Source organism: Aphanomyces astaci (assembly GCF_000520075.1).
Source record: "Aphanomyces astaci strain APO3 unplaced genomic scaffold supercont1.6, whole genome shotgun sequence".
NCBI classification, from domain to species: Eukaryota; Oomycota; class Saprolegniomycetes; order Saprolegniales; family Verrucalvaceae; genus Aphanomyces; species Aphanomyces astaci.
The window spans coordinates 707,635-732,632 of record NW_009798269.1 but is presented as its reverse complement, the minus strand read 5'-3'; the positions used below and the strand labels follow the sequence as shown (position 1 = coordinate 732,632).

Below are 24,998 nucleotides of genomic sequence, written 5' to 3'. Positions count from 1 at the left end.
AGCGACATCGTTGAAGCGTACGATGCGTCCAAGCACCCCGAGGTGATTGCCGGACGAAAGACACCCGACCAAGTGTTTCGGGAGTTTCTTGACACGTTTGACGTGGACGGCCACCACGACGCCAAGGTCACGCCGGACATGTGGGAGCATTACTACGCTAACATCAGCGCCAGCATTGACGACGACGACTACTTTGAGCTCATGATGCGCAATTCGTGGCACATTTCAGGCGGAAAGGGATGGTGTGCCAACACGACCAACCGTCGGGTGCTCGTCAACGACTCCCATGTTGTGGAAGTCGAAGACGATTTGGGCGTCAACATGTCCAGTGTGCCAGAACGACTGGAGCGACAGATCAAGTCGTACATGAACCAGCCTGGGACAATCAAAACGCTCAACTCGATCAACGTGACTGCGTGCTTGAATCACACGGTGGACCCTCCGAAGTCAGCGCAAGCTACCCCCACCCGACTAACCGAAGCCAAAGTCATGCCGCTGCAAGCCATGCAACGCACGACAGAGTCGGTCATCCAACGACTTTCGAACAGTAGCATGATGAGCACCAACCCCAGCGTGGCACAGGTGGATGGACTGTGGGGGGCGTTGCGCCAAGTGCTGCGATCGAAAGGACTCGTGACCATCGTGCAAGTTCGCCGAACCATCTTGCAGTATGGAAAAACCATCGCCGCCACCCAAGTGCAAGCCGCGCTGGGGCAAACCGCTCAAGTCACGTTGCCGACGGAGATCGTTCAGAAACTCGTGGACGACGTGCGCCAACGCTGTCCGCTGCGTGGCGAAGATGTGACAAGCGCTCGGGCGTCCACGGCCGGATTCTGGAAGTGTCTGGCCATGCCCAAGGACGACCAGTTGGTGAAAATGGCCAAGCGGGTGTTTGCCCACTTGCAAGTCGAAGCCAAAGGCGACTGCACGCCGCTGGTGTTGGCCAAGGCGTATGACGCCCCCAGCCATCCATCTGTGATGCTCGGCCTCATGCCCGCTGAAGACGTGTTCAAGGACTTTGCACGGTGTTTCGACGTAGACTCGTCAGGGTGCATTCCGTACGACAGCATGGATACGTACTGCAGCGACCTATACTTTTCGGTGGGGGAGCTTCGCCACTGCCTCCAAATGTTGCGAGATGTGTTCCACGTCGAGATCCCCACCACGACGTCTTAACACCATCGATGGAGTAGAATTGTTGTCCGAGTTATATATATTACTTCGAAGTACGTAGTAGTTGTATTTGATGAACCGCTGCGATACCTACACGATACATACAATGGAGTATTATTTTATCTTGTTAGCGTCAAACGTGTAACGTGTGAGGCTGACACTGCTTTGCCCGTCGAGGGAATGTCGGGGCTGTGGACGATGCAACCTTGTTGTCAGGAAAATCGAGACGTCGTATGGGGGGCGGCATGGACAGTTCCTGCGACAAGCGATCCAGGGCTGTTGTGAGGCGCAAGGCGCTTGTAGGTAGCGTATACGAGGCACCCTCTGCGATCATGGAGGACGAGGCATCGGGCGGAGCCTGCTGGAGCTTGTGGCGTAAATGTTGACTGAGTTGCTGTAATTCGTCGAGAACTTGGGCTTCCAACGTTGCACGAGGTTGTGAGCTGGAACTGTGCAAGTTTGGACTGTGACTCTTAAGTGTCTGTGGCAGGACGGAGGATGTGGGTGGAACCAGGGCGGTGGAAATGGACGATGTCTTGGTCGATGAGAGAAAGTCGGTCGGACTTATAACAGTCTGCCCGAACGGTGCTGTTGCCTGGCACGACGTTGGTTCAGGGGCTTGGAGTTGGTCTTGTTTCGTTTTCGCCAAGTCCGGCAAAGGTGGTGACACGACGTTAATCGATGCGGACGTATACTCGGTCGACTGGGCATCAAAGATCATTCGAATTGACGGGGACGCCAACACTTCCTTCAGCGCACAAAGTTGCTGCCATCGCTCCCTCCACGAGCCATGGGCGTTCGTCAACGGCAGATGTGAATGATGCATGTGGGCCATGGCAGGCAAAATGTAGTCGTTCTACTTGCATCGGTCAATGGCTGGACGATTGACCATGAACACGAACGAACCAACAACTCAAGGAAGCACCGGTTCGACGACCCTGTGGACGTGTACAGCCGGCTTGACACGACCCCCAACGCCGCATAAAATTCGTCAAAACTAGCCAAATTGGGTAAATACATCGTTATTGAAAGAAAGCGTGAAGGCGAACCAGAGAGTTTGTGGCAGTGGGGTGGTCCTGTGCGCGCTCTATCATGTGTGATGAGCTGGGTACTGTACTTGCAACTCATAGAAGCAGTAATGCGGATACAACGTACCCGAATTTGATGGAAAATCACGTCAATGTCGGCAAGGCGAAGATTCTATCAATGCCAAATGTTGACCTCTTCAACACGAATTCAACGATGTACGAACCGCGTTGTCACACAATCCCGCGTCGCGAAGAAACCGTAAAAATGACATGCTTGTAATCGCATTGGAATCGTCTGCGCAATAGTATCCAAATGCCGTCTAGGATCTGTCTCAATAAAGTGCAAATGGCGTTCGAAAGCTGTACCTGTAGGGCCGTGTCCAGTGATTCGATATGGGGCAGGGATAGCCACCTGTCCAACTGATGGGGTGGTGTGTTCCCAACCTGGCTGTCGGTGACAACAGCCACGCTCTTGCACAACTTGCTTCCGTTGCCCTGGGTCGTGTGTCATATTACACAATGCGTTCAGTGTACTTAATTGGTGTGAACTGTTTACCTTGAAGAGGCGGCTGTTCTTGTCCATCCATAACAGCAATAACCGCATCTTTTGTTCTTCTGTGGGGTATTGCCGATCCCATTCCTACGCCGCGCCATCAACCACACATCCGCGTTTGGGAGAGTTGCATACCACACTTGAAAACACCAGCAATGCGCACTTGGCCAACGCTGCCATGAAGTCGTGCACCTCCATTTTAGACGGGTGTTGTTTATCCAGTGACTTGAACAACGTCAGAACTTGGGCCCGAGACAACAGATCCTACACCAGCAATGACCACGACCCGTGGAAAGTGATGCTTACAGGGCATATGTGGTAATGTTTGAACACTTGTAGGAACCCTCCAAAGGTCAAAGTGTGGTTTTGCTCGATCGAATAATGTGGCCGTTGAGTTCGTGGGTTCACTCGCACCAAGTCCACGTCCATAGCTTCGAGGAAGATCATCTGAAGCGGCATAGCATAGGAAGACAGAACCTTCTCCGCCATGATTGTGTATATTCGTAATGATTGAACCGACGTGACAAAGTGAAACTGCTACCAGTTTCATTATTTAGATTTCAAGCGACTTTTTTGTCGTTATCTTCAATATGGTTGGTGTCGCAGGCTTGATGGATTTCGGAGCCAATTTAATACCTTTGTAAATGAGATGCATGTACCCAAGAAGTACAAAATAGCCAAGTACGGTGGCAACGAGAATGAGTGGCGACACTCCTCGTTTCTTGATGGCTCCAGTATCCGAACAGCCACGTACACCCAGCCAAGCCAGAGGCCCTTTCCACCTACCACAAGTGCATCCGTCCAAAAGAGAGCCAATAACGTGCATTGCCACTCCACGAAGTTGCCGACCGACCGATCGGCAGACAACATGCCGTCACTGGCATACCGGTTACACAGTCGTGATCGTGCTGGCCGCATTGTCCTTGTAGAGTCGACGAATGTCAGACACTTTGCCATACACTTGCATGGCAATATTGAACTGAACGAACCGGCGTAGCCTAATGTTACCTGCGCAGCTTCAAGTCGGATGGCTCGTGAGGGGAAGGCGGCAGCATCTTCTAAAATTCAAAACAAGAATATTAATATTACACATTGAAATCGTACTGTACTACTGATTGGCCAAAACAATGCACGTTGAAATTTGATCTTGCAATAATGCTCGCCGATCGACGCCCAATTCTGGTGCCGGTCCCTCAGCAATGTGGCCATGACCAGTATGCAAACTTTGTGGAGTACCTGTCAACGTGCCCTGGCATGGAGCTCCATCGAAGCACAGGTATGTTACATATTACGATCGAAAGCTGTACAAGAAGTGAATGACATAGTTGTGGATGTGGCGTGTACCCAGCCCAGTGAGGTAGACAGACAACGCATGGAAATCCCATACTAGTTCACATCTGGCAGGATGTATATTCTGGCGACGTTCGCTTGCGACAGAGTGTCGAGCTGAAATTTGGTACGTTCATGTACTTGATGGGGCTATAACTGAGGAATGCCAGGGGACTTTGTGGCGTATTTTCAAGCCAAGGCGGCAGGCACTTCCCACTGGCTTATGGACACAGAGAACGATTTACACTTTTACTTGGCCCAATGCCCTCTACTTTCAACGTCAACGGACGTCCCTGCTGTCTTGCCGCACCTGTTGCCCGCTATGGCTTCCTTGAGGTAGGGTTGGTATATCTTTCGGTGTGATTTGACCTCGTTTTAATGACAAGTGTATGGCATAGGCCACCTATTCTGGACAATATTCAACTGACCCAAATCAATCTGTGGATGACGATCGCATCCAGTGACACGAGTGTCCATTACGATGCGTACGAGAACGTCCTCCATGTTTTGCAGGGAACAAAATGCGTGCGACTGTACCCCCCGTCGGCCACGCCAGTCATTCAGGCCCACGCCATCTACTCCAAGTCGTCCAACCACACCACCTTGTCGTTAGCGCAAACCAAGGCACTGCCACACTTTATTGAGTTTGACGTTCATGCCAACAGTACTACGCTCCAACTGGAGTCTTGGTTTGTTTTGGCTCACACTGACGATTAGTGGCGCTGTATATTCCTGAAGGCTGGTGGCATCAAGTACGACCAGACAGACGTTATCTTGTCGAGTTGGACAACGCCAGCATTCACGAATCTTGCGGTGTAGGTTCGGTCAGAACCGCTGACGGTGGCCATGAACTATTGGTTTGACGGGATGCGGCCAACTCTGGTGGCGCAACCTGCCATGGTTCCATACTATGCCAGAGGTTCAATACATTGTAAAACGATTTATTCTCTCATGATATATGCGTGCCCATAATAGTCCTGGTGGAAGACTTGGTGCGCACGGCTCGACTGAAGGCAGTTCATGCGACCATTGCACAAAGTCGCCAGCGGCTACTCAACGTACGAACTACTCTATCAGAATCATCGAGGAATGTTCTTTAATCACGTTGCAACGGACTCTAGAAAGGCGTGCTCGCTCGGCTCACGTAGGCAAAAAACATATTGTTGTCCGCGTAACATTCGATTCAACGACCTGAGAAAGTGGTTTAGGAGCGTGGATGCTTTGGAAGCCTTTGTCGTGAACGCAAAGGGCGGCACGGACAAAGAAGATGCTCTGCTCACGGCTCCCCCCACGCTGCTGTATTCGTTGATTCTCCGCTTGAGTGAACGCCAGCCATCCGTTTGGTCCGCGATGTTGGAAGAAGCGAGTGTGGAGTTGGTGGAATTCCTCACCGACGCATGGGACGACCACGACGCGCTGTCTCGCCACTCGAACGGATCGTCCCCACCGGCGTACTTTGCTGCCGTGTTTGCGTGCTGTGACTTCGATGTGCAAGAGGTTCTTTTGGCCAAAAAGGACGCCTTTGGACGACAATCTGCACGCCACGTCATGGCATCGATGTTTGGTTTCGAGTAATAATCTTGACGTTATGCAGTGCCATCAACTAGTGTATGCCGTATGCGTCGCCGTGTCGACCCCCCATATCTCAAAACCATATTCAACATCATATTGAATACTTATTCCATGACTCAACCCACATACATAGACGCTTGCCAAGACGGCTCCGATGGTGCTCCACTAGGGCTCGGTTTCATGTCCTTTTCGTCAGAAATAGATTGCCGTCGTTATTAATACAACTGGACCTTGCAATCCCTTTGGCCACATACTATACGTATAGTATAGATTTCGATGGTCCTTCAGGAATTACGAGATCTATACACTCCACGAGGGACGTCACCCATTGTACTGTCTACAGTCCGCGCCACATGAATAGACTCACCCCGTTTTTGGTCGCTCATGTTTGACACAAACTATTCTACACTTCAGGCCAAGGCACATCTTCCTAACTATCAATAGACAAAGCGATTGATGTACGATATAACATTCTACGAGCTGTAGTTCATAATTTATGGACAATGTCAAAACTGTACTAGTATGGGTCTATTTATGTGGTGTGCACTGTATAGTTAGAATTCACCCCTAAACTGTACCATGTCCACGCCTCGGCGCATGAGCGTGCAAGGGTCGCTCTCGACGTTCTTGAGCTCGATCAACTCGCGCAGGTCTCTGACCCAGTTGGCGCGAAAGGCATCCAATTCAGGCAAAGTGTTCAAAAGCATGGCGCAGTCCATCTTGATCAAGCACGCCACAAACAACGCCCGCGGGTGGGAAACGTACTACCGCCTATTCAGCAATTGCTCTGAGTTTGGCTTTGTAGCAGCCTTCCTCACAACCATCGTCATATTGTACTATTCGGGGCTGTGGCACCGACAAACCACCACTGGCCACGTCCCTTCCACGGTCAACTGGAGCACAATTGGCAGCCAATGTACACTCACGCCCCTGGGATTTGTTGGATGTTCCAGCCCCGAAATAGCTGTCGTGTCCACTGCCGTGTGGACCGCCATTGGCCAATCGTTGGACCAGCAATTGTCGTCCAACGTCGCTTTGAAGATGACTACGTGTGTGATCGGAACCTCTCGCGGATATGGAGCGGTCGTCTTCGTGCTCGCCCCAGACATGTTTTCAACTTGTTCGGAAGACGTCAACCCACCGGTGGCAATGTTGGCAATGCTAGAAACCAGCACCAACGACGCGACAGCCACACCCACCTACCTCCTGTCCATTCTCAACGACGAGCTATCGCCGCCTCCATCTCAAGTCAAAGACGACACATCCGGCGCCACGTCGACGGAGGTGGCGACACGTGTCACCAAGGTTTTCATTTCCGACACCGGCGTCACGTCCCCTGCTGCTATCAGTCAAACGAACTGGCGATTCCAAAGCCAGCCTCTCGGGCGTCGATACACACTTTCGTTCAGCTGCTCATCTGAATTTATCATGTCCACTGACGGATTCACCGGTCTGCTTTCGAGGAAAACGTGGATTGTTGGGTGGACATGTCGACACGATGTATCGAATTGGGCCGAAGTCGCCATCTGTCAAATGGGGCTCATTGCGATTCTGGTGCATTGGGTGGGCGGCGACTTGTTGTTGACGTTCCTGGGGCTGCAAGGGTTTCTCTTAGGCAAACCAGTGCTCACGTACGACTTTTTGTCGGGCTTGGAGCGCCGAAAGCGAACGGTCGTGCTGCTTATGGTGAGTCGCTTGGTGACATTAATGTACACCGAAATCACGCGGCTGTACGTCGACACCCCAAGCCACGGTGCCCTGTTCGTCATGTCGTGCTTCATGCTGTCCGGTCTGTTTGTCTGTGCAGTATACTGCAGTCTTCTCGTGATCCAACGTCTTCCTTGTCCCCAGCCGTGGAGATTCAAAGCTGTGCGAATTCAAGGACCGCTCTTCGTAACCGGCACGACCATTTTCTGCGCCATGGCCAGCGCTGTCTGCGACCTGCGACAACGGTACCACGACCCAATATGGACATTGCGGACGCCGTCGCTACTCGTGGTCGTTCCAAACGCCACTAGTTCTTTTGCCACGGGGGCTTTCACAGAGTTGCAAGTCGCCCCCGTCTCGACCATCCTCGCCCCCGTCATGCTCAAGATCATGGGGGTCATGCTTGGCATCGCCGTGGTGCTGCCAATGCTGTACCATCGTCAAGTCGTAATCGACTTGGCGTTTATGAAACGCAATGAGTTTCTGCACACGACATTTGTACCGTCGTACGTAACGGCCTTACCCCTGTACGAAACTGACTGCATTCGATACGGGGGCGCCCTCGTCGTCAAGCCGAGCACCCTCGCGTTGTTGGGGTACGCCATGCTCCAAGAACACAAGATAAAGCGGCGGTCGCTCGTGGAAGTCATGCCCAAAGCTACCAAGGAACACGACCCCCACTACCCCCTCCTCGTGATTGTCACTGTGTACGACCTCTTGCCGTGCTTGTTGCTGCCGTGGATTCCGTGGACACCCACGATCGTTGGCACCGTCAAAAAGTACGCCTTCACCAAAGCTCCTCGCGGAACCAAGTTGCCTCGACGAAAGAAATACGTGCCCACAAAAGGGTCCTGCGTCAGTTGACCTTTTGTCTCCATGGAATTGCGAGCTCCATGTACATAACGTATGGCAGAGTAACACCATTATTGGAACACACAACCTCGCCCCACGTTCATTGATTCACGTTATTCGTTCAGTGCCACGATTGCAAGTTATTGAACGTAAAAAGGTTAGCTCAAAAGCACATGTCGAATCTCCCCGCCTTCAACTGTCGCTTGTGTGACCTTTTATGAGATCGCTTTCATTCGGATACGAGAATTCTGGTATCCGGATGTACCCTAACGTGACCACTGGAACAATCTCAAGGCACAACAACGCTTTATTCGCAAGGGCAAGTGGTCCGTGTGCAACTGGCAGCATTTGACATCTGACGGGAAGCATGAAACGATTCTTGCGTGTGCCGTCGACCATCGCAGGGTACAGTCGTCGACGGTACACCACCATGGGTCTTCTCATGGACGTTCCGCCCGAGTGTCTCAAAGTAACCGAGCCGTCGCCCCAGGACACGCCCAAGTTGAACTCGTTCACGGAAATGTTTCGCAGCATGTCTCCGTACATAAACGTCCATCGTGGCACGACGATGGTGATTCACTTGTGCGGGGATCTCATCGAGTCGCCCTTGTTTCCCACGACCATGCAAGACATTGCGCTTTTGAATTCGTTTGGCATTCAAATCATCCTCGTGGCAGGGTCCCGTCCTCAAATCGACACCCGACTTGTCCATCGCGATATTCCGCATGTCGTCAAGCGCGGCTACCGCGTCACGGACGCTGACGTGCTGGCGTGCGCCATGGATGCAGCCGGGTAAGTTCACGTGCAAGTCAATTAGCCATGCTGAAACTTGTCTTGTAGGTCCGTTCGATTTCGTATTGAAAGCGCGCTTGGACGCGGCATTCTCAACGCTCCTGGCGACAGACAAACCATCAGCATATCCAGTGGCAACTACGTCCTCGCGCAGCCGGTGGGGGTCCGAGGAGGGGTCGACTACAAGGTACTGACTTGTGTGTCGCTTGGTCTCATGCCTCACTTTCGCTCTGTGCAGTTTAGTGGAGAAGTGCGCCGCGTCAACGACAAGAAGATCAACGCGGCACTGGACGGAGGCGACATCGTGCTGCTCTCGGACATTGCATACAGCGCGTCGGGCGAAGTGTTTCACATCTTGTCTGAGCAAATCGCCGCCAAATGCGCCGTGCAGATGAACGCGGACAAGCTCATCTTCCTCCACGACGGCGAAGTCATGGTGGACGTCCGCAACCACCAGGTCGTGCACACGCTGCTCATCCGCCAGGCCCAGCAGTACCTGGAACTAGCGTCGTTGGACCCGACGTACGTTGTCTTGGTTGTTGTCCTGTACTGGCGGAATGATCTGATTGTCGTTGTCCTCCTGTACGTAGCCTCAACCCCAACTTCATTTCGTACTTGAAACACGCAACCAAGTCGTGCATCAGCGGCGTGAAGCGCTCGCATTTGGTGTCACGACATACGAACGGCGCGCTGTTGCAAGAATTGTTCACTCGAGATGGGGAAGGCATCATGATTTCCAAGGAAATGTACGAAGGCGTGCGCATGGCGCGCAGCGCCGACATCCCTAGTAAGCCCCCCCCCATGGCGACCAACCCCACCGCCGCGACGCCGACGTAGCCATCCTCGTCGTACTCATCTACAAGTGTTGGATATGTGTGTGTAACTAGGCATCATGCGGCTCATTCAGCCCATGCTAGACGACGATATCCTCGTGTCGCGGTCCCAGGAACAGATTGAATCGAACGTGCACATGTTTACAGTCGTCGAGCGCGACGGGGCGATCATTGCATGCTGCACTTTGCAGCCGTACGAATCCAACTTTGCTGAAATGGCATGTGTGGCCGTGGACCCGGCCTACCGCAAACTCGGCAAGGTATGCCGTCCGGTTGTTGGCGAGTGATAACGTTTGAGTTTGAACTGAGGCGTACATGGTTGTTTGATGTAGGGCAATGCGCTGCTGGGGTTTATTCTTCGCAAGGCGTCGGCGATGGGCGTGAAGAGCCTGTTCGTGCTCACCACGCGAACGTCTCACTGGTTTATGGAGCGAGGGTTTGCTCCCGCCCAAGTCACCGACCTGCCGCGCACCAAGCAGGCGTCCATCGACCCGACCCGCCAATCCAAGGTGTACATTATGGACATTAGCAGTCGCCGCATGGTTGAGGAAAAAGAGTTGCTGTTGCTGTAATGCCACAAGGGTGGGCTGGAGTATTATTATGTACAACTTCCTGTCCAGTAGGTAGAATAATGTGTTGGTGTAGCCTACCTACCTAGCCCTTGGCTGGATTTGGATCAAATGAAGGATAGATAGTATACCATCTAAGGAGATGCAAGCTGACATGGTCGATGCAATATATATTAGTACCGTGCCTTGTGACACTAGACCTTGCACACGTTGGCAACGTACGACGCTTAAACATGTCGTACGAGGTACAAAGGGAAAAGAAATATTGAATCTGGCTTAGGCACGGTCACCATGACAAGGAAGTTGTCGACGGTGGCTCCGTGGCACTCCTACTACTGGTCGCTAGCTGTGCGGTTTACTGTTGCGCACCGGCGCCCATGCTATCTTGGACGCGTTGCATGGTCGTGCCAACTTGCAGATGGGCTTGCATGTACTTGCCCACGCACCGATCGACGCAGCTCATTTCGCCAACATTCAAGTCGGCATCGTGGAAGCGGTAATTGCACTTCTTGAAGCACACTTCCGCCATCTTGTTGAACAAGTCCGTGTACATTTCCATTTCGACCTTGGCCATCTGCATCTGTTGGTCCATGACAGGGGCGGCAGCAGGCGCGGGCTTGGCAAACATCACGACGAACGGATCGGTGAGTGAGTGGAATGAACCGACCGACCACCAAAAGTGCGGTCGTCTTTGTATCCGGCAATCCGGATAATGTGGAGGTACTATTAATAGTTACTAGTATTACTTAAGTGCGTAGTAGAAGTACTCGGAGTGGGTCGCGTTTACATCCCCCACAGGCGTTGATGGTACAGTAGCAGTGGGCATGCTACTGGTCTTGCGGAAACGTTATTGGCCGTGTCATATATCTTGCCGAAGCTACAGTATAGAACAACCCTCTATAGCATTGAATGCCAACGGGGCGGAATGACACGACCGGGACCTCTGCTTCTTGCACATGTGATCTGTACGTATAGGTTAATCAAGGTGATGGCTTGCAAGGTGTGCTCCTTGGAGTCCAAGGAGTTGACACTGCGCCTGGATGGCTTTTTGATTTACCAGTAGAATGACAGGAATGGATTTACGACGGACTAATAGGACTAATATTCAAACAGGTCGCTTGGCTTGGTGGGCGGCGCTTCCCGCGCAAGTTTCTCTTGCAGCACAGGCAAGTATTGATTCAATTTGTAGTACGCTTGCAGGTATTTGCCCACACACCTGTCGTCGCAAGTGGACTCGCCCATATCCAAATCGCCTTCGCGAAACCGGTGGACGCACTTGTCAAAGCATATTTGACGCATCTTGTCCTGCATGTGCATGAGTGTGTCCGCTTCTTGCTTGACAGCTTCCATCACCCGCTTCTGTTCCGCTGTCGGTTCTGTGGCCGCGGCGCGCGTTGGCTGGAACCCAGGGAACATCTTGCTGGTAGTTAGTATGCGAAGTAGCCCAATGGTGAATGCTCATCGTGGATTGGGCCAAATCCCACCAATAAAGAAGCGATTGCGGATAAAATGCTCTATCCGGATTGTTGACTGGAACGCTGCATTTCTACTCGCATTTCAAGTTCAAGATGACGATGTCAAGTGTACTTGCCCACAAGGGCTGCAGGTGGATCGCCCTGGGCTGGACTGCCTTCATTGCTGAAAACCTAGTCTTGTCAGAGTTCAAAGAAGACATTGTGGCTCACTTCGGCCAAGACAACTACCGGCTGACGTACTCGACATTGTCCACAGCGGCATGTGGCTCGATTGCGTATGGATTTTTGGCTCATGGTCGCCAGCAAGGCCCCGTCGTGACTTCGTTGGCCAAACGATTCCCGCTGATCGTGTTTTCCGTCCAAGCGCTGGGCTTGGCAGGCATGGCGTCGCTGGCTGTACCCAAGCTGCAAATCCCATTCACCACGGCAAGTGACAACGACGCACCCTCGTCCATCACGACAACAGAGGTCGCCACGCCTACCTTTACGGTGCAATGCCCTGTGGACTTTAAGGGGGGCAAGACAGACTTGAAGGAGGTCACCCGGTATCCGATGCTGTTTTCATTTGGGTTGGCCACGTTGGGCACAAGTTTGGCATCGCCGTTTTTGTCACTGCGTCTTTTGGCAGGGTTTCCCATTGTCATGGCCGTCGTGGGTGGATTACATCAAGACCGTCGACACTTGCGTTCAGGGGAGCTGGACCAAGCGACTTATGACAAAACCAGCTTGCTGCCGTTTGTGGCGCTGGCCCAGCATGGCGGATGGGAAGCTCTGGCGGAAAAGCTACCATGGGTCAACATTGGCGTGGGGGTGGTGTTTGCATTGGGGCTGGCCCGTCGACGCATGGTGCTGCTAAAGCCAGTCTCGTCTGGGATTGCGTCTAAGCTTCCGCCTCCGCTAGCATAGATGGATAGCAAGCAATACACCAAGAATAGGTTGAATCATCAAATACTACTAGTAGCCAGTCATTCAACCAAACAGCCTGTCCGTCCGTTCTTAACTCTTGAAATCAAAATGGATTACGACTGCCATATAGTATGGCATTAAAGTTGTTGCAGTTTAAAAGTTCGTACTTGGATTTGTGATTTGATTTGGTCAATCAAACGTTGTATAAATTCGATAGTCACTCGGAATGTCCATCGTGGGAATTGCACCGCTAACGTTATTAGATATTGCTTTACAGCTCGGTTCATGAATCTTATGGGGTTGCCCTCGCCATAGAATCTGGGCATACTGTACATACTGTATAACACCAACTATTTCTACCAACCACCTAACACCACCTCGACAATCGACAAGGGCTTGTTTTCCGACAAGACATTTTGCTTGTGGCAGGCTGAACCAGAGAAGCCAGAGGCACAGCGGCATCGTCCAACTTGAAAAAAGCACACCCCTCGATTCGAACACTCGACAAAACACTTGTTGCCCGCAGCCCCGACACCCACCCCCCCAGGTGCTGGCACGCCACTGCAGTCGGTCTCATCTTGGGGGGTCAGCGGGTCGTCTCCACTTGGACAATGGCCTAACAGGTTTATGTCTGTGGGCAATTGAAAACATCAGATGGGGATTGTGTACGCAAGGAACAATCTGCTCCAAACCACTCGGCCACTCGCGTGTCGCCTGCGCCGAGGCCAACTGGCCATGATGAGTCACATACACACCCGTAGATGCGATTGGCGTCCCATTGCTAGGACAAGCGCATGAAACAAGAAATGACCATCGAGAATTCATGGCGTTGGAAAACACAACATATATTGTACCGAGTAGGTGGTTGGAGTGGACAGGGGGAGGGCCGAGGTACTGGCGGACCAGTCGCTGACACTCAAGCAGCGACCGTGCCCCGAGCAATTGTTAGGACAAGACGCTAACGTATCGTGCCAATGGATAAGTTCAATCACAGGTGCTTTGAATATTGTATAACACGTACTTCGTTGACACGCGTTGCCTTCGTATCCAGGAACGCAGAGGCAGGTTCCCGACGTGCGATTACACAGACCGCGCCCAGAGCATTCAAGCACCGTTTGATGCGCCAGGGATGCAGAACTCGGGATATCGGACCACGCCAGGTCGGACGGACATGTACCTGCCATCGCGACGCATCAGCAGCCGTTTGGTTTTATTGAACTTACGAACGGAGCAATCGGGGGCTTTGTACTCGGCCACGTCAGACGAGGCACCAAAGCCAGGGTGGCAAGTACACGTGCTGCTCATGAGGGTGCAGTCCCCATGGCCGCTGCAGTCGTTCAAGAAACGGCAGCCCACGCCACCAATGTTGGCACTTTCTTCGAGCACGTTGTTGAGGCTGTCGGTGGTTTGCACTTGATACGATCCAGAGGTGTGCAGCGGTGGCGTGGTGACCCCACTGAGGGTGAATTTTACGCCGTTTTGAATCGCCACGGACGAAGATGCGACCGTGACCTGCACGGTTAACCCAGAGATCGTCGCTGTGCTCATGCTGTTGATGCCGTTGTTGAACATGACAGTGCCCGCAGGACTTAGCGTAAATCCCGTTGGAAATGTCACAACGATGTGCCCCCCGACGGGGATCACAGTCATCGTGTTGAACAACACATATGCTGACGTGACCGTGTTGGGCGTTGTGAGGGCGGTTCGGACTCGTGCAAACCGCAGATTCGACTTGATGATGGGCGTTGCAGGTACGGACATGGACTGAAACGTGTTGCCGTTGACGTCCAGTGTGGACACGACGAGGTTTTCCCACGCTGTCACACACGCTTCGTCGTAGAATTGGTTGCACGATGAGCCGGGGTTTGTAATGCCCTGCAGGGTGTACTTGTACGTCCCTGGCACCAGTGGAAACGTCGCCACGCCCAAATTGACCTACAAGTCCCTCAACTTGGTCACAACGTGTCGCAGTGTTGGTACCTACATCGTTGCCACTTGTCCACGACGAGTACGTGGTCGCGCCAAACCCAGTTGTGTCCAGCACCCCCACCGATTGGACCACATATCGAGCCGGAAAGGTCACTCGCATAATCGACCCCGCAGGCAACGTCACTGCACTTGTCACAGTGACTTGCCAAGGTCGATTCGCGCCGGCCGTGGAATTGCTAGAAACTGACGCAATGAGGGCATCGTTGGCTGTTATGACTTTGGCCGGGACTGTCGCAGATTCCAAGAGAAACCCAGTTGCGTTGTACGTGGACACGTCGAAAGGTGACGTCGCGCCAACACCTATTTAGGCACAGCATCATTCATACACACCACGATACACGGCGGTCCTGATGAGCTATCCCACCTGGGTTGAATACCCCGTTGAGTGTAAACGACACTGTGCCAGCCGCAACGGCCGTGGCGGCAATGGTAATCTTGGGCACGGTGCCAAGCATCGAGAGCGAACTTGCGGCGTCGAGGCCCACAGGCGAAGTGATGGCCGTGGGGGTGACCATAAACCCCGACGGGAACGTGACTCGAATGGAGCCGCCCACTGGAATTGCGACGGTGGTGGTCAATGCTACATCCACCAACGTCTGTGCTCCTGCCACCATGCTTTGGAGAGCCATGGTCGCAGTGGATGCCGCTACCGAATGTACCCAAAGCATCAAAAACATGAGCGTCCATGACCATCTCATTCTGTCAGCTGTGGAAATCTTTGGTGCCGCTTCACTCACTTGCATTTTTTACCGGACAAAAAATCCGAATAACGTTACCCAGGAAGATGGAATGCAAACTTGATTGATAGTTCAAATTCGTAACTTTCCAAGCAATAATGAATTGCAAACACTACAAATGGCGTAGCTAGAAGTTCCAGTTGTATGCAAAGATGTAGGCTACAATGGTGCATAGTAGTACTTGTCTGGTGACTGCAGTCATTTGAGTGGCCAGCAGCTTGAACAATTGTTCATACAAGGCACCCAGGTGGTGGAGTTATTTTTACACGAGACACAGCTGCCTAGGGGGCTTTCGAAGGCAGTGAGTCTTGGAGGGACGCGGTACCCCACGGGTTGCCGGCCGGGCGAGCGGCGACAGGGGCCGCCGCAGCAGCAGGGGTCGACTTTTGACCCCAAGGGTTGCCAGCTGGACGAGGAGGTTGAGGGGCCGTCGAGGTCGGCGTGGGCACGAGGGTATTGGAGCGGGTCTTTAAGCCTCGGAATTGGGCCTGAATTTTGGTGGCGGCCTAGGAAATGACGAATTCCGTCAGGATACATACATTCATCCATTCCAAACAAGCTAGCCCACCTGATCTTCCGTCAAGGGACAAGCGTCGGGGAAGGAAGAGCCGATCTTGGCGCGGTCACCCCGACCAATGCAAAAGCACTTGACGATAGCACGGTATGGCCCCAATTGCACTTCGTTGGCTTCGTCGCCGTTCAAAAAGCACAGTGTGTACAAGGCCACTTCAAACTCGGGACTGACGCCAATCAAACTACAAAAGATCACAACAGTCAAGACGCTGTTGGGCCAGCTGCAACATTGGATATACCTCGTGGACACGGGCTTGGTTTCGTTTTCCCACGCGAATTGGATGGTCACGAGCTGCTCGTACTCGTCGGGGTCGAGCGTCGACCGACCACGTTGTTTGGGCTTGATGTAGCCCAAGTAGTCCAATCGACCGGCCTTTTCTTCCAAGTACATTTGGATCCAGTTATGGAACCCAGACACTTTGCCTTCCTTGACTTCGCCGATAAACACGTGTTCGAACCCGGAACTGTCGTTGGCAACTTCTCGACGGTACAGTCCAAACCAGATGTCGTGCAGCTTGCGCTTGAATGCGCGGATGTCGCCGTGGAACTTGCCGTTCTTTTCCAACCACCTACGTATGTCGATTTGATAAGACAAGAAAGCAATCGATCAACGGGGAAGGCTAATAAGGCTACGTACGCATGGACGTATTTGATCACTTTAGTTTCGGCGATGGCGTCGATGAACAGTTCGTTTTCCTTGAGTTCCTCGCGGGACACGTTTTCGGCCACGCCAGTCTACCAAGAGGTTGGTGACCCGGTTTTAAGAAGGGATGCTACGTACACCACGTTCGTAGTTGTCGAGCAACGCCGTGAACAACTTGAACGTCTTCTTGTTGAATACTTCGGGATTCACATACGTGAAGAGGTTGTCAGGGGCGACGTCACCAGTCTGGTACGGGCTCTTTCCACGTTGCAAGTTGATTTGGTAGTGCTCGTTCGGGTTTAGTCGGTTCTCATCGAGAGCCCAGAGGCGGTTGCAAGCATCCGACAAGCTCTTGAGTTCGGCGCCTACGTCGTATCGTGTCAAGTCACGCTGGTGGCTACACAAGGCCGATGCTTACTGGTGGGGATTGCTGAGGTCATGGATGGAAGGGCACAAAATGCAAAGTGAACTCATTGCCTTGCCCCTTTGACACTCTCCCGACGCCACATCTGGCCAATCGCCAGCGACTTTGCTTTTTGCATGTATCACGTACGTACAAAGCGTACGTATTACGTCAAGCATAGTAAAAGCTAAATAATTATTGTACGTACCTCTTGGAAACCAATGGAACGCGTACATTGAAGTACAGTTTGGGGAAAATACGTGCAATTTGTCCAAGGGTGAGATACTTCCTATTAATTCGAGATTCATGTCGTTTGATTGGCTAAAATGATTTGGTTTCAAACGTCCATTTGACAAGAATGTGTTCACGGACGACATCCACAAGCCAACGTGGTGTGTTCGACGATTGACGCTTTGACTAACGTTAACTGTAAACCAACTCTTGACTAGGACTGGATGCGGCATGCATATTGAGAGCGCTTTGCGAGGTACGAGTGCTGGTAGTTCAATGAAACTGACTGTCGCATAGGTGTGCCAGAAAGAAGTCTGGTGTCCTGAATATATGACCGGCGAACACAAGAGCAGCTACATGCAACCGCTCTTGATGGTGGTGGTGCTTGTCGCAGTATATTACTTTTTCGCAGTCGTTCAAATACGCGGGACCTTGGCCGAGATTAAAAGGGACGATTCAATCAGTGTCCAAAGCGTTCATTTTTGCCTTCTGGTATAAAGAAAGGCATTATTATACAGTATACGTGTAACGTTACCGGTATCGGTACAGCCGTTTCTCGGGTAAACACGCACATACGTTTGCAAACTCACACTGCCGCCCGAGGAATGAAGTCGTGCACGAAGCACATATAAGCTTAAAGCACTGGCGGGGGTAAAGGGGTAACTGCATAATATATGCACACAGTGCTTTGCATCCAGGTCAAATGTTGTGTAGACGTCCGTGGACACTGTATTCGTTTTATGGAGACTTACGACCAGTTACGCGTAACGTTAAGGTAGTTTGTTTCTATTCATACGCAACTTCCTCCAAGCAAGAAGTCACCCTGGGTGACTTTGTGAAATATATTGTAACAATAATAATTTAGATAAATTATCGCAAATCATGTATTTTTGAATTGCGTACGGATAAGACTATCTATTTTCGAATGAAAGTACAGTATCAAAAATAATCCACCGTAAAATCATTATTGCCATTCCAGCACGATGGCGTATAAGACAAATGCATTAATCGATTACTACTACACCGCGCAGTCAACTTTGAGATGATAGCGATATTTAGATTTGATTTAATACAACTATTGGCATAAAAATATTTTTTGCACTGCCTTATCAGGCCCCATGCTAATATTGCACTCTCACACTCGAAGTGCTACTTGCAACAGTCACCCAGCATTTCACCGGGTTATCCATTGTACCACGTAATTCGAAGTACTATTAATACATGTTGTAGGTTTAATCGCGGAGGTATCCTCGAACTGGTTAGTACTTTGACAAACAACGGTACCAGTCATTGCAATTAGTCCGGAGTTCCGTCCCGGCTATTCCGTGGAGATTCACAGAGAAGATATATCGGTGTTTGGACGAGGAACACAATAACCTATTGTTGACAATTGCAGATATCGATATACTAGTAACATTATTTACAATCAAATGTCAAATTTCGACTGTAACAATATAGCGTGGTCACCCATACAAAGATATCCCCGAATATGCCATATTCTCTCGAGTGACCTGCTTAGAGTAACGTTACGGTATACTAATAGGAATTTGGAGATGCTCAAATCCACAAATCGAATCGTTAAATGCAGGTTGACTGTGAGACGATATGGCGGCGCGGCGGGGGCTAGAAATTGCAGAATCAGAAGTGAATCTGTATTGACCAATCATACTGCTTATTCGGATACATAACCGGATGTCGGAACGTTGGCGGAATCCACACTCACGTCGGAATTTTTATGGTATGGTGTGGGGGTTGGGGGTTCCGAAACCGATCCCACATGTAACTGCCATGCGACGTTTCAAAAGTTCGATGGTGACAAACAACGGGCACTTGTTTGCGTGCGCAACCGAAAAATGACTCAAGTCAACGTGAGCAGCTTCGACATTTGGGCTGTGGGCATCTGTGTCGTGATCGGCGGGCAGTACTTTTCGTGGAACTTGGGGCTTGCCGCTGGGACGCTCAGCTATGGCATCGCCGTGGGGCTCATGGGTTCGGCGTACCTGTGCCTGTCCTTGTCCATGGCCGAGGTCACAAGCATGGTGCCATTTGCAGGCGGCGCGTACGGCTTGGGGCGGTGCACACTGGGATACTATGTGGGATTTATCCTCGGATGTTGCGAATTTCTCGAGTACATCGTTTTTACGTGTCCGTGTCGGTGGTAACATTGGGTGACATGCTGACCGCGCAATGGACGGGACTACACGACGCGGTGTGGGTGGTGTGGTTTTTGAGTTATGTCGTTGGGTGCGCTGCGTTCATGCACAGCAAAGTGTTTTGGATGTGGACGCGTCTGTTGGCGGTGGTGTCGATTGGCCTCTTGCTTCTCTACTGCGTTGGCTCCATGCCGTACCTAGATGTCACCCTGATCACCCAGTCAGAATTCGCCATAATCGGTGGCGGGTATGGGTTCATGCAAGCGTCGCCCCAGGCCGCGTGGCTTTTTGTTGGAATTGAGTCCCTCAACACGTTGAGCGGAGGCGTAGCCCATCCCAAGGCTACAATTCCCAAAGGGCAAGTTGCATGCATGCTGACGTTGCTTATCACGGCCACGTGGGTGTTTGTCGTGAGCATCGCTCTACCTCCTGGAATGCCATCCGTGTCAACTGTGTTAGTTCCACTCAACTATGGCTACACTAAAATGTTTGGCATCTCAGATGACGCCACCACCATGCTGGCCGTACCAGCCACCTTTGCCACCGCACAAGGCTTTATGCTCTCGTATGCCAATATTCTGGACGCCATGGCCAACTCAAAGCTACTGCCTCCTTTCCTAGCCCATCGACATCCGGTACATGCCACCCCCGTCAACGCGTTGCTCGTTGGATCTGCGCTGAGTTTTGGGCTTTGTTTTGTCATTCAAACCTGTTCGTTGGGCGTGATCATGTTCAACGTGTGCATGCTGTTTGGGTTCATGGCGTACATGGCTCAATGCGTGGGCTACATATTTCTCAAGCGGCGACACAAAAGCATGGAGCGGCTGTTCCATAGTCCCGCGGGCATCGGCGGGGCCGTGTTTGCCATGTGTGTGTGGTCGCTGAACATTGTGTCGATCGTGGGGTTCCAACAGGACGACCAAGTTGGCGTTGGAATTGCCTTTGGCGTGGTGGCGCTATGCTCTGTTTACTATCAAGGATATGCAAAATACCACCAATCGTATTCCGACGAAGAGCAAAAGCTCATGTTTTTCGCCCATGTTGGTACGACAGCGATAAGGCCTTCGTGTTGGAGAACGACTCTGATCGCCGAACTTCACATTTTAGCTGAATATTGTTTTGTGTGTTGGTAGCCAAGCACAATCAGTCCAAGCGGTTCAGAATCATGCACATGAATCGATCCAAGCGGTACTCGACTACGAGTGGGTACTCGGGCACCAGCAGGACCATTGCTGTCAAGCAACAACGAAGAACCAGTGGTGGAGCTTCCACGGCAATTGAAGCTGAATCTTCCAAAGCACTTGAGGCTACGGGAAGTGACCAAAAGTAGAGATCTTTGACGCCGCAAGAGTGGCTGCATGCTTGTGTTGATGGAGAAGCAAATGTTTATGGATGACATTTGTAAACTCCTTCTGAACGTCTCTTACGTCGGAAATGTTGGCTCTTTCCTGCTTGATTATCGCGACGTTGCAGCAGAGGTCCAGTTTAGCAGTGCTGACAGTTGAGGCAACGGAAGATGGCTGTCGCTGATGCACTACGTAACGTTAGTTAGAAATACGTGTTTTTGTCAACGGTGATAACGTTAAGATTGTCACATTTTGCAGGAATACAGTTTTCTTGCACCTTTTCGTGAAACGTGTCCAATTATATATAGACTCCCTCGTCAAACGGTGAAGAAAGTAACGTCAGCTAAATCACGACCAGTCCCCAAAGTCATCTTGAAACACCCCAACGATCCACTCTACAAAGACCCGCTACCGAAACAGCATATGTGCCCAACCAGCGTTGACATTTGGGCGGTGGGCATTGCCGTTGTCATTGGAGGTCAATACTTCTCGTGGAACGAAGGGCTTGCTGCAGGGAGCGTCAGTTACGGCATTGCCGTGGGTGCCATGGGAATGGCGTACTTGTGTTTGACGCTGTCGATGGCCGAAATGACCAGCATGATGCCGTTCGCGGGGGGTGCGTACGGCCTCGGCCGATGCACGTTGGGGTTCTTCACTGGCTTTTTGCTTGGGTGTTGCGAAACCCTCGAGTACATCCTGTACGTCACGTGCTCGTGCCTGACCTTGAGCCGAATGCTGGCCACGAAATGGCCCGAGCTCGACAAGTGCAAGTACCTTGTGTGGGCGATGTCGTATGTGGTGGCGTGCTTGGCGTTGGCTCGCGGCGGCCGTACGTATTGGATGTGGAATCGAGCCATGGCTGCCATATCCTTGGGCATCGTCGTGATTTTTTGCTTGGGTTCGCTTCCGTTTGTGGACACCACTCTGCCTTTCCAGTCGGATTACTTCGTTGTGGGCGATTTAACGGACTTTATAGAAGCGTTTCCAAAGGCTGCTTGGTTCTTCATTGGCATCGAATCGCTCAACACATTGAGCAATGCCGTGCCAAACCCCAAGTCCACCATTCCCCGGGGCCAGCTGGCTAGCATGGTGACACTGCTCATCACAGCGACGTGGACGTACGTTGTGTGCATGTTGTTGCCTCCAGGATTGCCCACACTGAGTGCCGAGCTGTCCCCGTTGAACCGTGGCTTTACGCGCATGTTCAACATTTCCAACGCAACTGCGACGTTGTTGGCGGTGCCTGCCACGTTTGCCACGGCTCAAGGCTTCATGTTGTCGTACTCGAATATCCTCATGGCAATGGCCAACTCGAAATTACTTCCGGCTTTCCTCGCCACTCGCCACACGTCGTTTGGAACGCCTGTGAACGCGTTGGTGTCCGGCACGATGGTCAGTTTCGCGCTGTGCTTCGTTGTGGATGCGTGGTCGTTGGACCAATATGTGTTTAATGCGTGCATGCTGTTTGCATTTACGTCGTACACGGCGCAATGCCTGGGGTACATTTTCCTCAAGACCCATCACAAGACAACCAAGAGATTGTTTACGAGTCCGCTGGGCATTGGTGGGGCTGTGTTTGCCATGTGTGTGTGGGTGCTGAACACGATCGGGATTGTGGCGTTTCAAGGTGATCACCAGATGAGCCTCATTTTTGTGGTACTGCTGGTGGGAGTGTGCTCTGGGTACTATCACGGCTACGCCAAGCATCACCAATCGTTCTCGGAAGAAGAGCAAAAGATCATGCTGTTTGCCCATATTGCAATCCACAATTCGGCCAAGGCCAAACAGGCAAAGAGATCCAAGGGAAGTTTAAGTTCCAGGGGCAGTACGAGAAAAATGAGCAAGAGATACCTCCAAGTAGGGGTGCGTCCGTCAAGTTCTGTGGCCGTGACTAACACTACTGCAATTGAATCATAATCGTTTTATCCCCGAATCCTAAGGTTGTTCTTTCTTGCCTATTAGCATGAAAACGAATGCTGAACGACATGTTTGATTGAACAACGTGTTCGACACTTGCATCAATATTCATTACATTCCCATGATATTGGTTGGTGTACAGTGCAAAACCATCGTGTGTTTGGAGACTACAACAGGACGTCAAGAAGGTTGTAATATTCAATTCCAACAGTACAGTAATCCACCAAAGAGGCCAGCCGCCATGAGTTTTGAAGCCAGAAAGGGATCGTCAGTACACTCGACCCCAGTTGCGTGCTCCAATATATGTACTTTGAACAACGGGAGCTTCTCCACTCAATTAGCTAAGCAGCTCTGTACTTGGCAACCTCGTGGCGCGGGTGTCGAAGGACGCAACGCTGACCATGATCAGAACAAAGCCAGAGCACTTTACGCAGGTGGCAAGCCAGCATCGAAAACTCTGTCCAAGGCGATAGCGATGCATTGCCTAGAAATAATGTTGGTGGTTTTACAGTACATGATGTATGGTACACATTGGAGTGGAATTAAAAAGCGTACCCATGGGTGTTCATGACGCAAGGAAGGTGTTGGAACATAGTGTAGTGTAGTCTACAGCATACTGTAAAGCAGTGTCGGCAACCAACTGTCACAGGTAACCACCTGATACGGATTCGGCTGCCCTAATCAAAGAGTGAGATCATCAGGGGGTACAAGTACGTGCCTGACTTCAACACTACGTTGTACCATTGGCCGGAAAACGGGAGCACGAGCAGCTTTCGATACCACAACATGGTGTTGGTCCGAATCAGCGCACCTTCGTATCGACCACCTTCCGTCGCGTCGGTGTTTCTTCGATGGTCGGCGTCGCACGTTTACATGCGATCGACGATGTCAAAGATGGTCACATCGACTTCACGAGACCCCCCGTGCGGTGGACCGCGTTGACCACCGACTCGATCACGTCAATTGCTGATGGGGCTCTAGTGCTATCGACATGGCATTTTCCTCAATATAGTGCTGCGATGGATCCAACATTGCATCAGCATACGTCGTTTCAGTTCCAATAATTGTGATATCGTTCGAGTAGATTTTGACAGAATGGTGCAATGTGATCGTCGACTGTAGGTTCGACCTGTTTATAATAGTGATGAACGAAAAGTTGTGGCGGAATGTATTGGGCACAACAGCGTCATGTCCAACGTTCCAGCGACATACAATAGTATTGCAATGGGGTCACTTTGACATCCCAGCCGAGTATGCAAGGCAAATTATGCCGCCCCTAGGCAAATTGACACCGGAGTAAGGGCATGTTGGAGTCAACCTCACATATGGCGCCGGTCGTCTGCACAGTGACCATCATGTCGTCCAGCATTTGAAACACGGCACCCACGTCCAACGTGGAACCTGGCTTTCCAATCATCCTTGCCTACGCTACATTTGTGAGCCGTCTAGAGCTACTGTATATGCATCTTGGACCAACCATTCTTGGGAATTTCAAAACTGCTGCATGATGGCCCGCATCCTAATCGACGTGCTGTCGTACTGTACGCCCCATAGTGGCACCGTGTTGATTTTGTTGTCAATTCCTTGGAAGCTCTGTACAGGCAGCTTCGCGAGCCAGAACAGATCAAATTGGGCTTGCTACCCGTAGTATCATTGCGGTAACTAAACTGCCCAAAGACAAAATATTCACCCGTCCTGACTTGTGCGAATGGAATCGACCTAAACCCATACCCCCAGTTCGAGGAATCTCTGTAAATAATAGGGCGTACGAACATAGCGTCATCAGCACCGTTTTATACGGCAGCGGCACGTCCGTGACAACATTGCCAGCGGGAACGTTCTATCACACGGCGTGTCATGACACTGCCATGGCCAGCAGTGGTGTCATGATGACACCACTCCTGAAACTGGGCTTATCAAAATAAGCCAACGCAAAAACGCTTGGATAACGGCGTTAGTTGCACATTAGTCTAGACATTCTTGGCGCTCTGTTCATCGTATAACGTTACTTGGAGTTAATTCCATACCTGTATGTTAATTTAACTGCTAGTTGGGTAGCTCAGTGAGGACACTGGACTCCGTGCGTGTCCCACCTTAGGCAGTTACAAGTTGCAGTCACAGCTTGCCGTTACAGGTTGCGGGGACAAGTGGAATATGTGACTTGTGGAATATAATTACTACATTAACGACGCAGGGATAGTGCCTTTTTAAAGTGAA

The 24,998-nt window shown here is 51.4% G+C and overlaps 13 protein-coding genes across 17 annotated transcripts in view; 6 read left to right on the top strand and 7 right to left on the bottom strand.

Moving 5' to 3' along the window:
- The window catches only part of H257_03591, a 4,916-nt gene extending 1,643 nt beyond the window's left edge, over nucleotides 1–3,273 (bottom strand). The window contains exons 1-9 of one of the 2 annotated variants that reach the window (XM_009827748.1): nucleotides 3,061–3,273; nucleotides 2,890–3,018; nucleotides 2,758–2,841; nucleotides 2,568–2,696; nucleotides 2,426–2,521; nucleotides 2,329–2,373; nucleotides 2,223–2,260; nucleotides 2,080–2,170; nucleotides 189–2,029 (exon numbers count right to left, since the gene is read on the bottom strand). In XM_009827748.1, coding sequence (XP_009826050.1) covers nucleotides 1,307–2,029; nucleotides 2,080–2,170; nucleotides 2,223–2,260; nucleotides 2,329–2,373; nucleotides 2,426–2,521; nucleotides 2,568–2,696; nucleotides 2,758–2,841; nucleotides 2,890–3,018; nucleotides 3,061–3,243 — 1,518 coding nt within the window. In that variant the 5' untranslated portion in view covers nucleotides 3,244–3,273 and the 3' untranslated portion in view covers nucleotides 189–1,306. Of the gene's footprint in view, nucleotides 1–188; nucleotides 2,030–2,079; nucleotides 2,171–2,222; nucleotides 2,261–2,328; nucleotides 2,374–2,425; nucleotides 2,522–2,567; nucleotides 2,697–2,757; nucleotides 2,842–2,889; nucleotides 3,019–3,060 lie in introns of those variants that run through there. The other variant, XM_009827749.1, reaches the window with a different exon arrangement.
- A 635-nt stretch (nucleotides 3,274–3,908) lies between these two features.
- Nucleotides 3,909–5,746, top strand: H257_03590 (the record flags this gene model as incomplete). 2 transcript variants are annotated; one of them, XM_009827746.1, is made up of 10 exons in its annotated part: nucleotides 3,909–4,030; nucleotides 4,080–4,111; nucleotides 4,159–4,210; nucleotides 4,254–4,419; nucleotides 4,482–4,747; nucleotides 4,801–4,835; nucleotides 4,903–5,002; nucleotides 5,059–5,141; nucleotides 5,205–5,227; nucleotides 5,292–5,658. In XM_009827746.1, coding segments are annotated over 10 exons (1,246 nt in total), but the record flags the coding sequence as incomplete, so codon positions are not given. The 2 variants fall into 2 exon arrangements, with proteins under 2 accessions (XP_009826048.1, XP_009826049.1); XM_009827747.1 differs by having other exon boundaries at nucleotides 3,910–4,030; nucleotides 5,284–5,746.
- A 488-nt stretch (nucleotides 5,747–6,234) lies between these two features.
- Nucleotides 6,235–8,312, top strand: H257_03589 (hypothetical protein; the record flags this gene model as incomplete). Its single annotated transcript, XM_009827745.1, has 1 exon — nucleotides 6,235–8,312. The coding sequence occupies one exon, from the start codon at nucleotides 6,235–6,237 to the stop codon at nucleotides 8,224–8,226; it is 1,992 nt and encodes a 663-aa protein (XP_009826047.1). The 3' UTR covers nucleotides 8,227–8,312.
- A 190-nt stretch (nucleotides 8,313–8,502) lies between these two features.
- H257_03588 lies at nucleotides 8,503–10,534 on the top strand. Of its 2 annotated transcripts, XM_009827743.1 has the most exons (6): nucleotides 8,503–9,006; nucleotides 9,055–9,193; nucleotides 9,245–9,528; nucleotides 9,597–9,793; nucleotides 9,894–10,099; nucleotides 10,172–10,534. In XM_009827743.1, exons 1-6 carry the CDS (start codon nucleotides 8,582–8,584, stop codon nucleotides 10,409–10,411), a joined length of 1,491 nt encoding a protein of 496 aa, XP_009826045.1. In that variant the 5' UTR covers nucleotides 8,503–8,581; the 3' UTR covers nucleotides 10,412–10,534. The 2 variants fall into 2 exon arrangements, with proteins under 2 accessions (XP_009826045.1, XP_009826046.1); XM_009827744.1 differs by having other exon boundaries at nucleotides 9,597–10,099.
- Nucleotides 10,535–10,564: 30 nt separating this feature from the next.
- H257_03587 (hypothetical protein) lies at nucleotides 10,565–11,076 on the bottom strand. Its single transcript, XM_009827742.1, has one exon. It carries the CDS (start codon nucleotides 11,034–11,036, stop codon nucleotides 10,764–10,766), a length of 273 nt encoding a protein of 90 aa, XP_009826044.1. The 5' UTR covers nucleotides 11,037–11,076; the 3' UTR covers nucleotides 10,565–10,763.
- Nucleotides 11,077–11,506: 430 nt separating this feature from the next.
- On the bottom strand, nucleotides 11,507–11,824 carry H257_03586 (hypothetical protein; the record flags this gene model as incomplete). Its single annotated transcript, XM_009827741.1, has 1 exon — nucleotides 11,507–11,824. One exon carries the CDS (start codon nucleotides 11,822–11,824, stop codon nucleotides 11,507–11,509), a length of 318 nt encoding a protein of 105 aa, XP_009826043.1.
- A 349-nt stretch (nucleotides 11,825–12,173) lies between these two features.
- Nucleotides 12,174–12,527, bottom strand: H257_03585 (hypothetical protein; the record flags this gene model as incomplete). Its single annotated transcript, XM_009827740.1, has 1 exon — nucleotides 12,174–12,527. One exon carries the CDS (start codon nucleotides 12,525–12,527, stop codon nucleotides 12,174–12,176), a length of 354 nt encoding a protein of 117 aa, XP_009826042.1.
- Nucleotides 12,528–13,018: 491 nt separating this feature from the next.
- On the bottom strand, nucleotides 13,019–15,506 carry H257_03584. 2 transcript variants are annotated; one of them, XM_009827738.1, is made up of 7 exons: nucleotides 15,143–15,506; nucleotides 14,774–15,078; nucleotides 14,013–14,724; nucleotides 13,811–13,966; nucleotides 13,644–13,747; nucleotides 13,459–13,570; nucleotides 13,019–13,405 (listed from the first exon to the last, which is right to left on the bottom strand). In XM_009827738.1, the coding sequence occupies exons 1-7, from the start codon at nucleotides 15,474–15,476 to the stop codon at nucleotides 13,146–13,148; spliced, it is 1,983 nt and encodes a 660-aa protein (XP_009826040.1). In that variant the 5' UTR covers nucleotides 15,477–15,506; the 3' UTR covers nucleotides 13,019–13,145. The 2 variants fall into 2 exon arrangements, with proteins under 2 accessions (XP_009826040.1, XP_009826041.1); XM_009827739.1 differs by having other exon boundaries at nucleotides 13,019–13,570.
- Nucleotides 15,507–15,642: 136 nt separating this feature from the next.
- Nucleotides 15,643–17,196, bottom strand: H257_03583 (hypothetical protein). Its single transcript, XM_009827737.1, has 6 exons — nucleotides 17,150–17,196; nucleotides 16,870–17,096; nucleotides 16,726–16,823; nucleotides 16,328–16,657; nucleotides 16,084–16,270; nucleotides 15,643–16,021 (listed from the first exon to the last, which is right to left on the bottom strand). The coding sequence occupies exons 1-6, from the start codon at nucleotides 17,169–17,171 to the stop codon at nucleotides 15,797–15,799; spliced, it is 1,089 nt and encodes a 362-aa protein (XP_009826039.1). The 5' UTR covers nucleotides 17,172–17,196; the 3' UTR covers nucleotides 15,643–15,796.
- Nucleotides 17,197–19,218: 2,022 nt separating this feature from the next.
- On the top strand, nucleotides 19,219–19,527 carry H257_03582 (hypothetical protein; the record flags this gene model as incomplete). The annotated part of the gene is made up of 1 exon (XM_009827736.1): nucleotides 19,219–19,527. The coding sequence occupies one exon, from the start codon at nucleotides 19,219–19,221 to the stop codon at nucleotides 19,525–19,527; it is 309 nt and encodes a 102-aa protein (XP_009826038.1).
- An 11-nt stretch (nucleotides 19,528–19,538) lies between these two features.
- On the top strand, nucleotides 19,539–20,848 carry H257_03581 (hypothetical protein; the record flags this gene model as incomplete). The annotated part of the gene is made up of 2 exons (XM_009827735.1): nucleotides 19,539–20,562; nucleotides 20,652–20,848. 2 exons carry the CDS (start codon nucleotides 19,539–19,541, stop codon nucleotides 20,846–20,848), a joined length of 1,221 nt encoding a protein of 406 aa, XP_009826037.1.
- Nucleotides 20,849–21,287: 439 nt separating this feature from the next.
- H257_03580 (hypothetical protein) lies at nucleotides 21,288–22,781 on the top strand (the record flags this gene model as incomplete). Its single annotated transcript, XM_009827734.1, has 1 exon — nucleotides 21,288–22,781. One exon carries the CDS (start codon nucleotides 21,288–21,290, stop codon nucleotides 22,779–22,781), a length of 1,494 nt encoding a protein of 497 aa, XP_009826036.1.
- A 677-nt stretch (nucleotides 22,782–23,458) lies between these two features.
- Nucleotides 23,459–24,198, bottom strand: H257_03579 (hypothetical protein; the record flags this gene model as incomplete). Its single annotated transcript, XM_009827733.1, has 3 exons — nucleotides 23,459–23,627; nucleotides 23,684–23,758; nucleotides 24,074–24,198. The coding sequence occupies 3 exons, from the start codon at nucleotides 24,196–24,198 to the stop codon at nucleotides 23,459–23,461; spliced, it is 369 nt and encodes a 122-aa protein (XP_009826035.1).
- Between the last annotated feature and the right edge of the window lie 800 nt (nucleotides 24,199–24,998).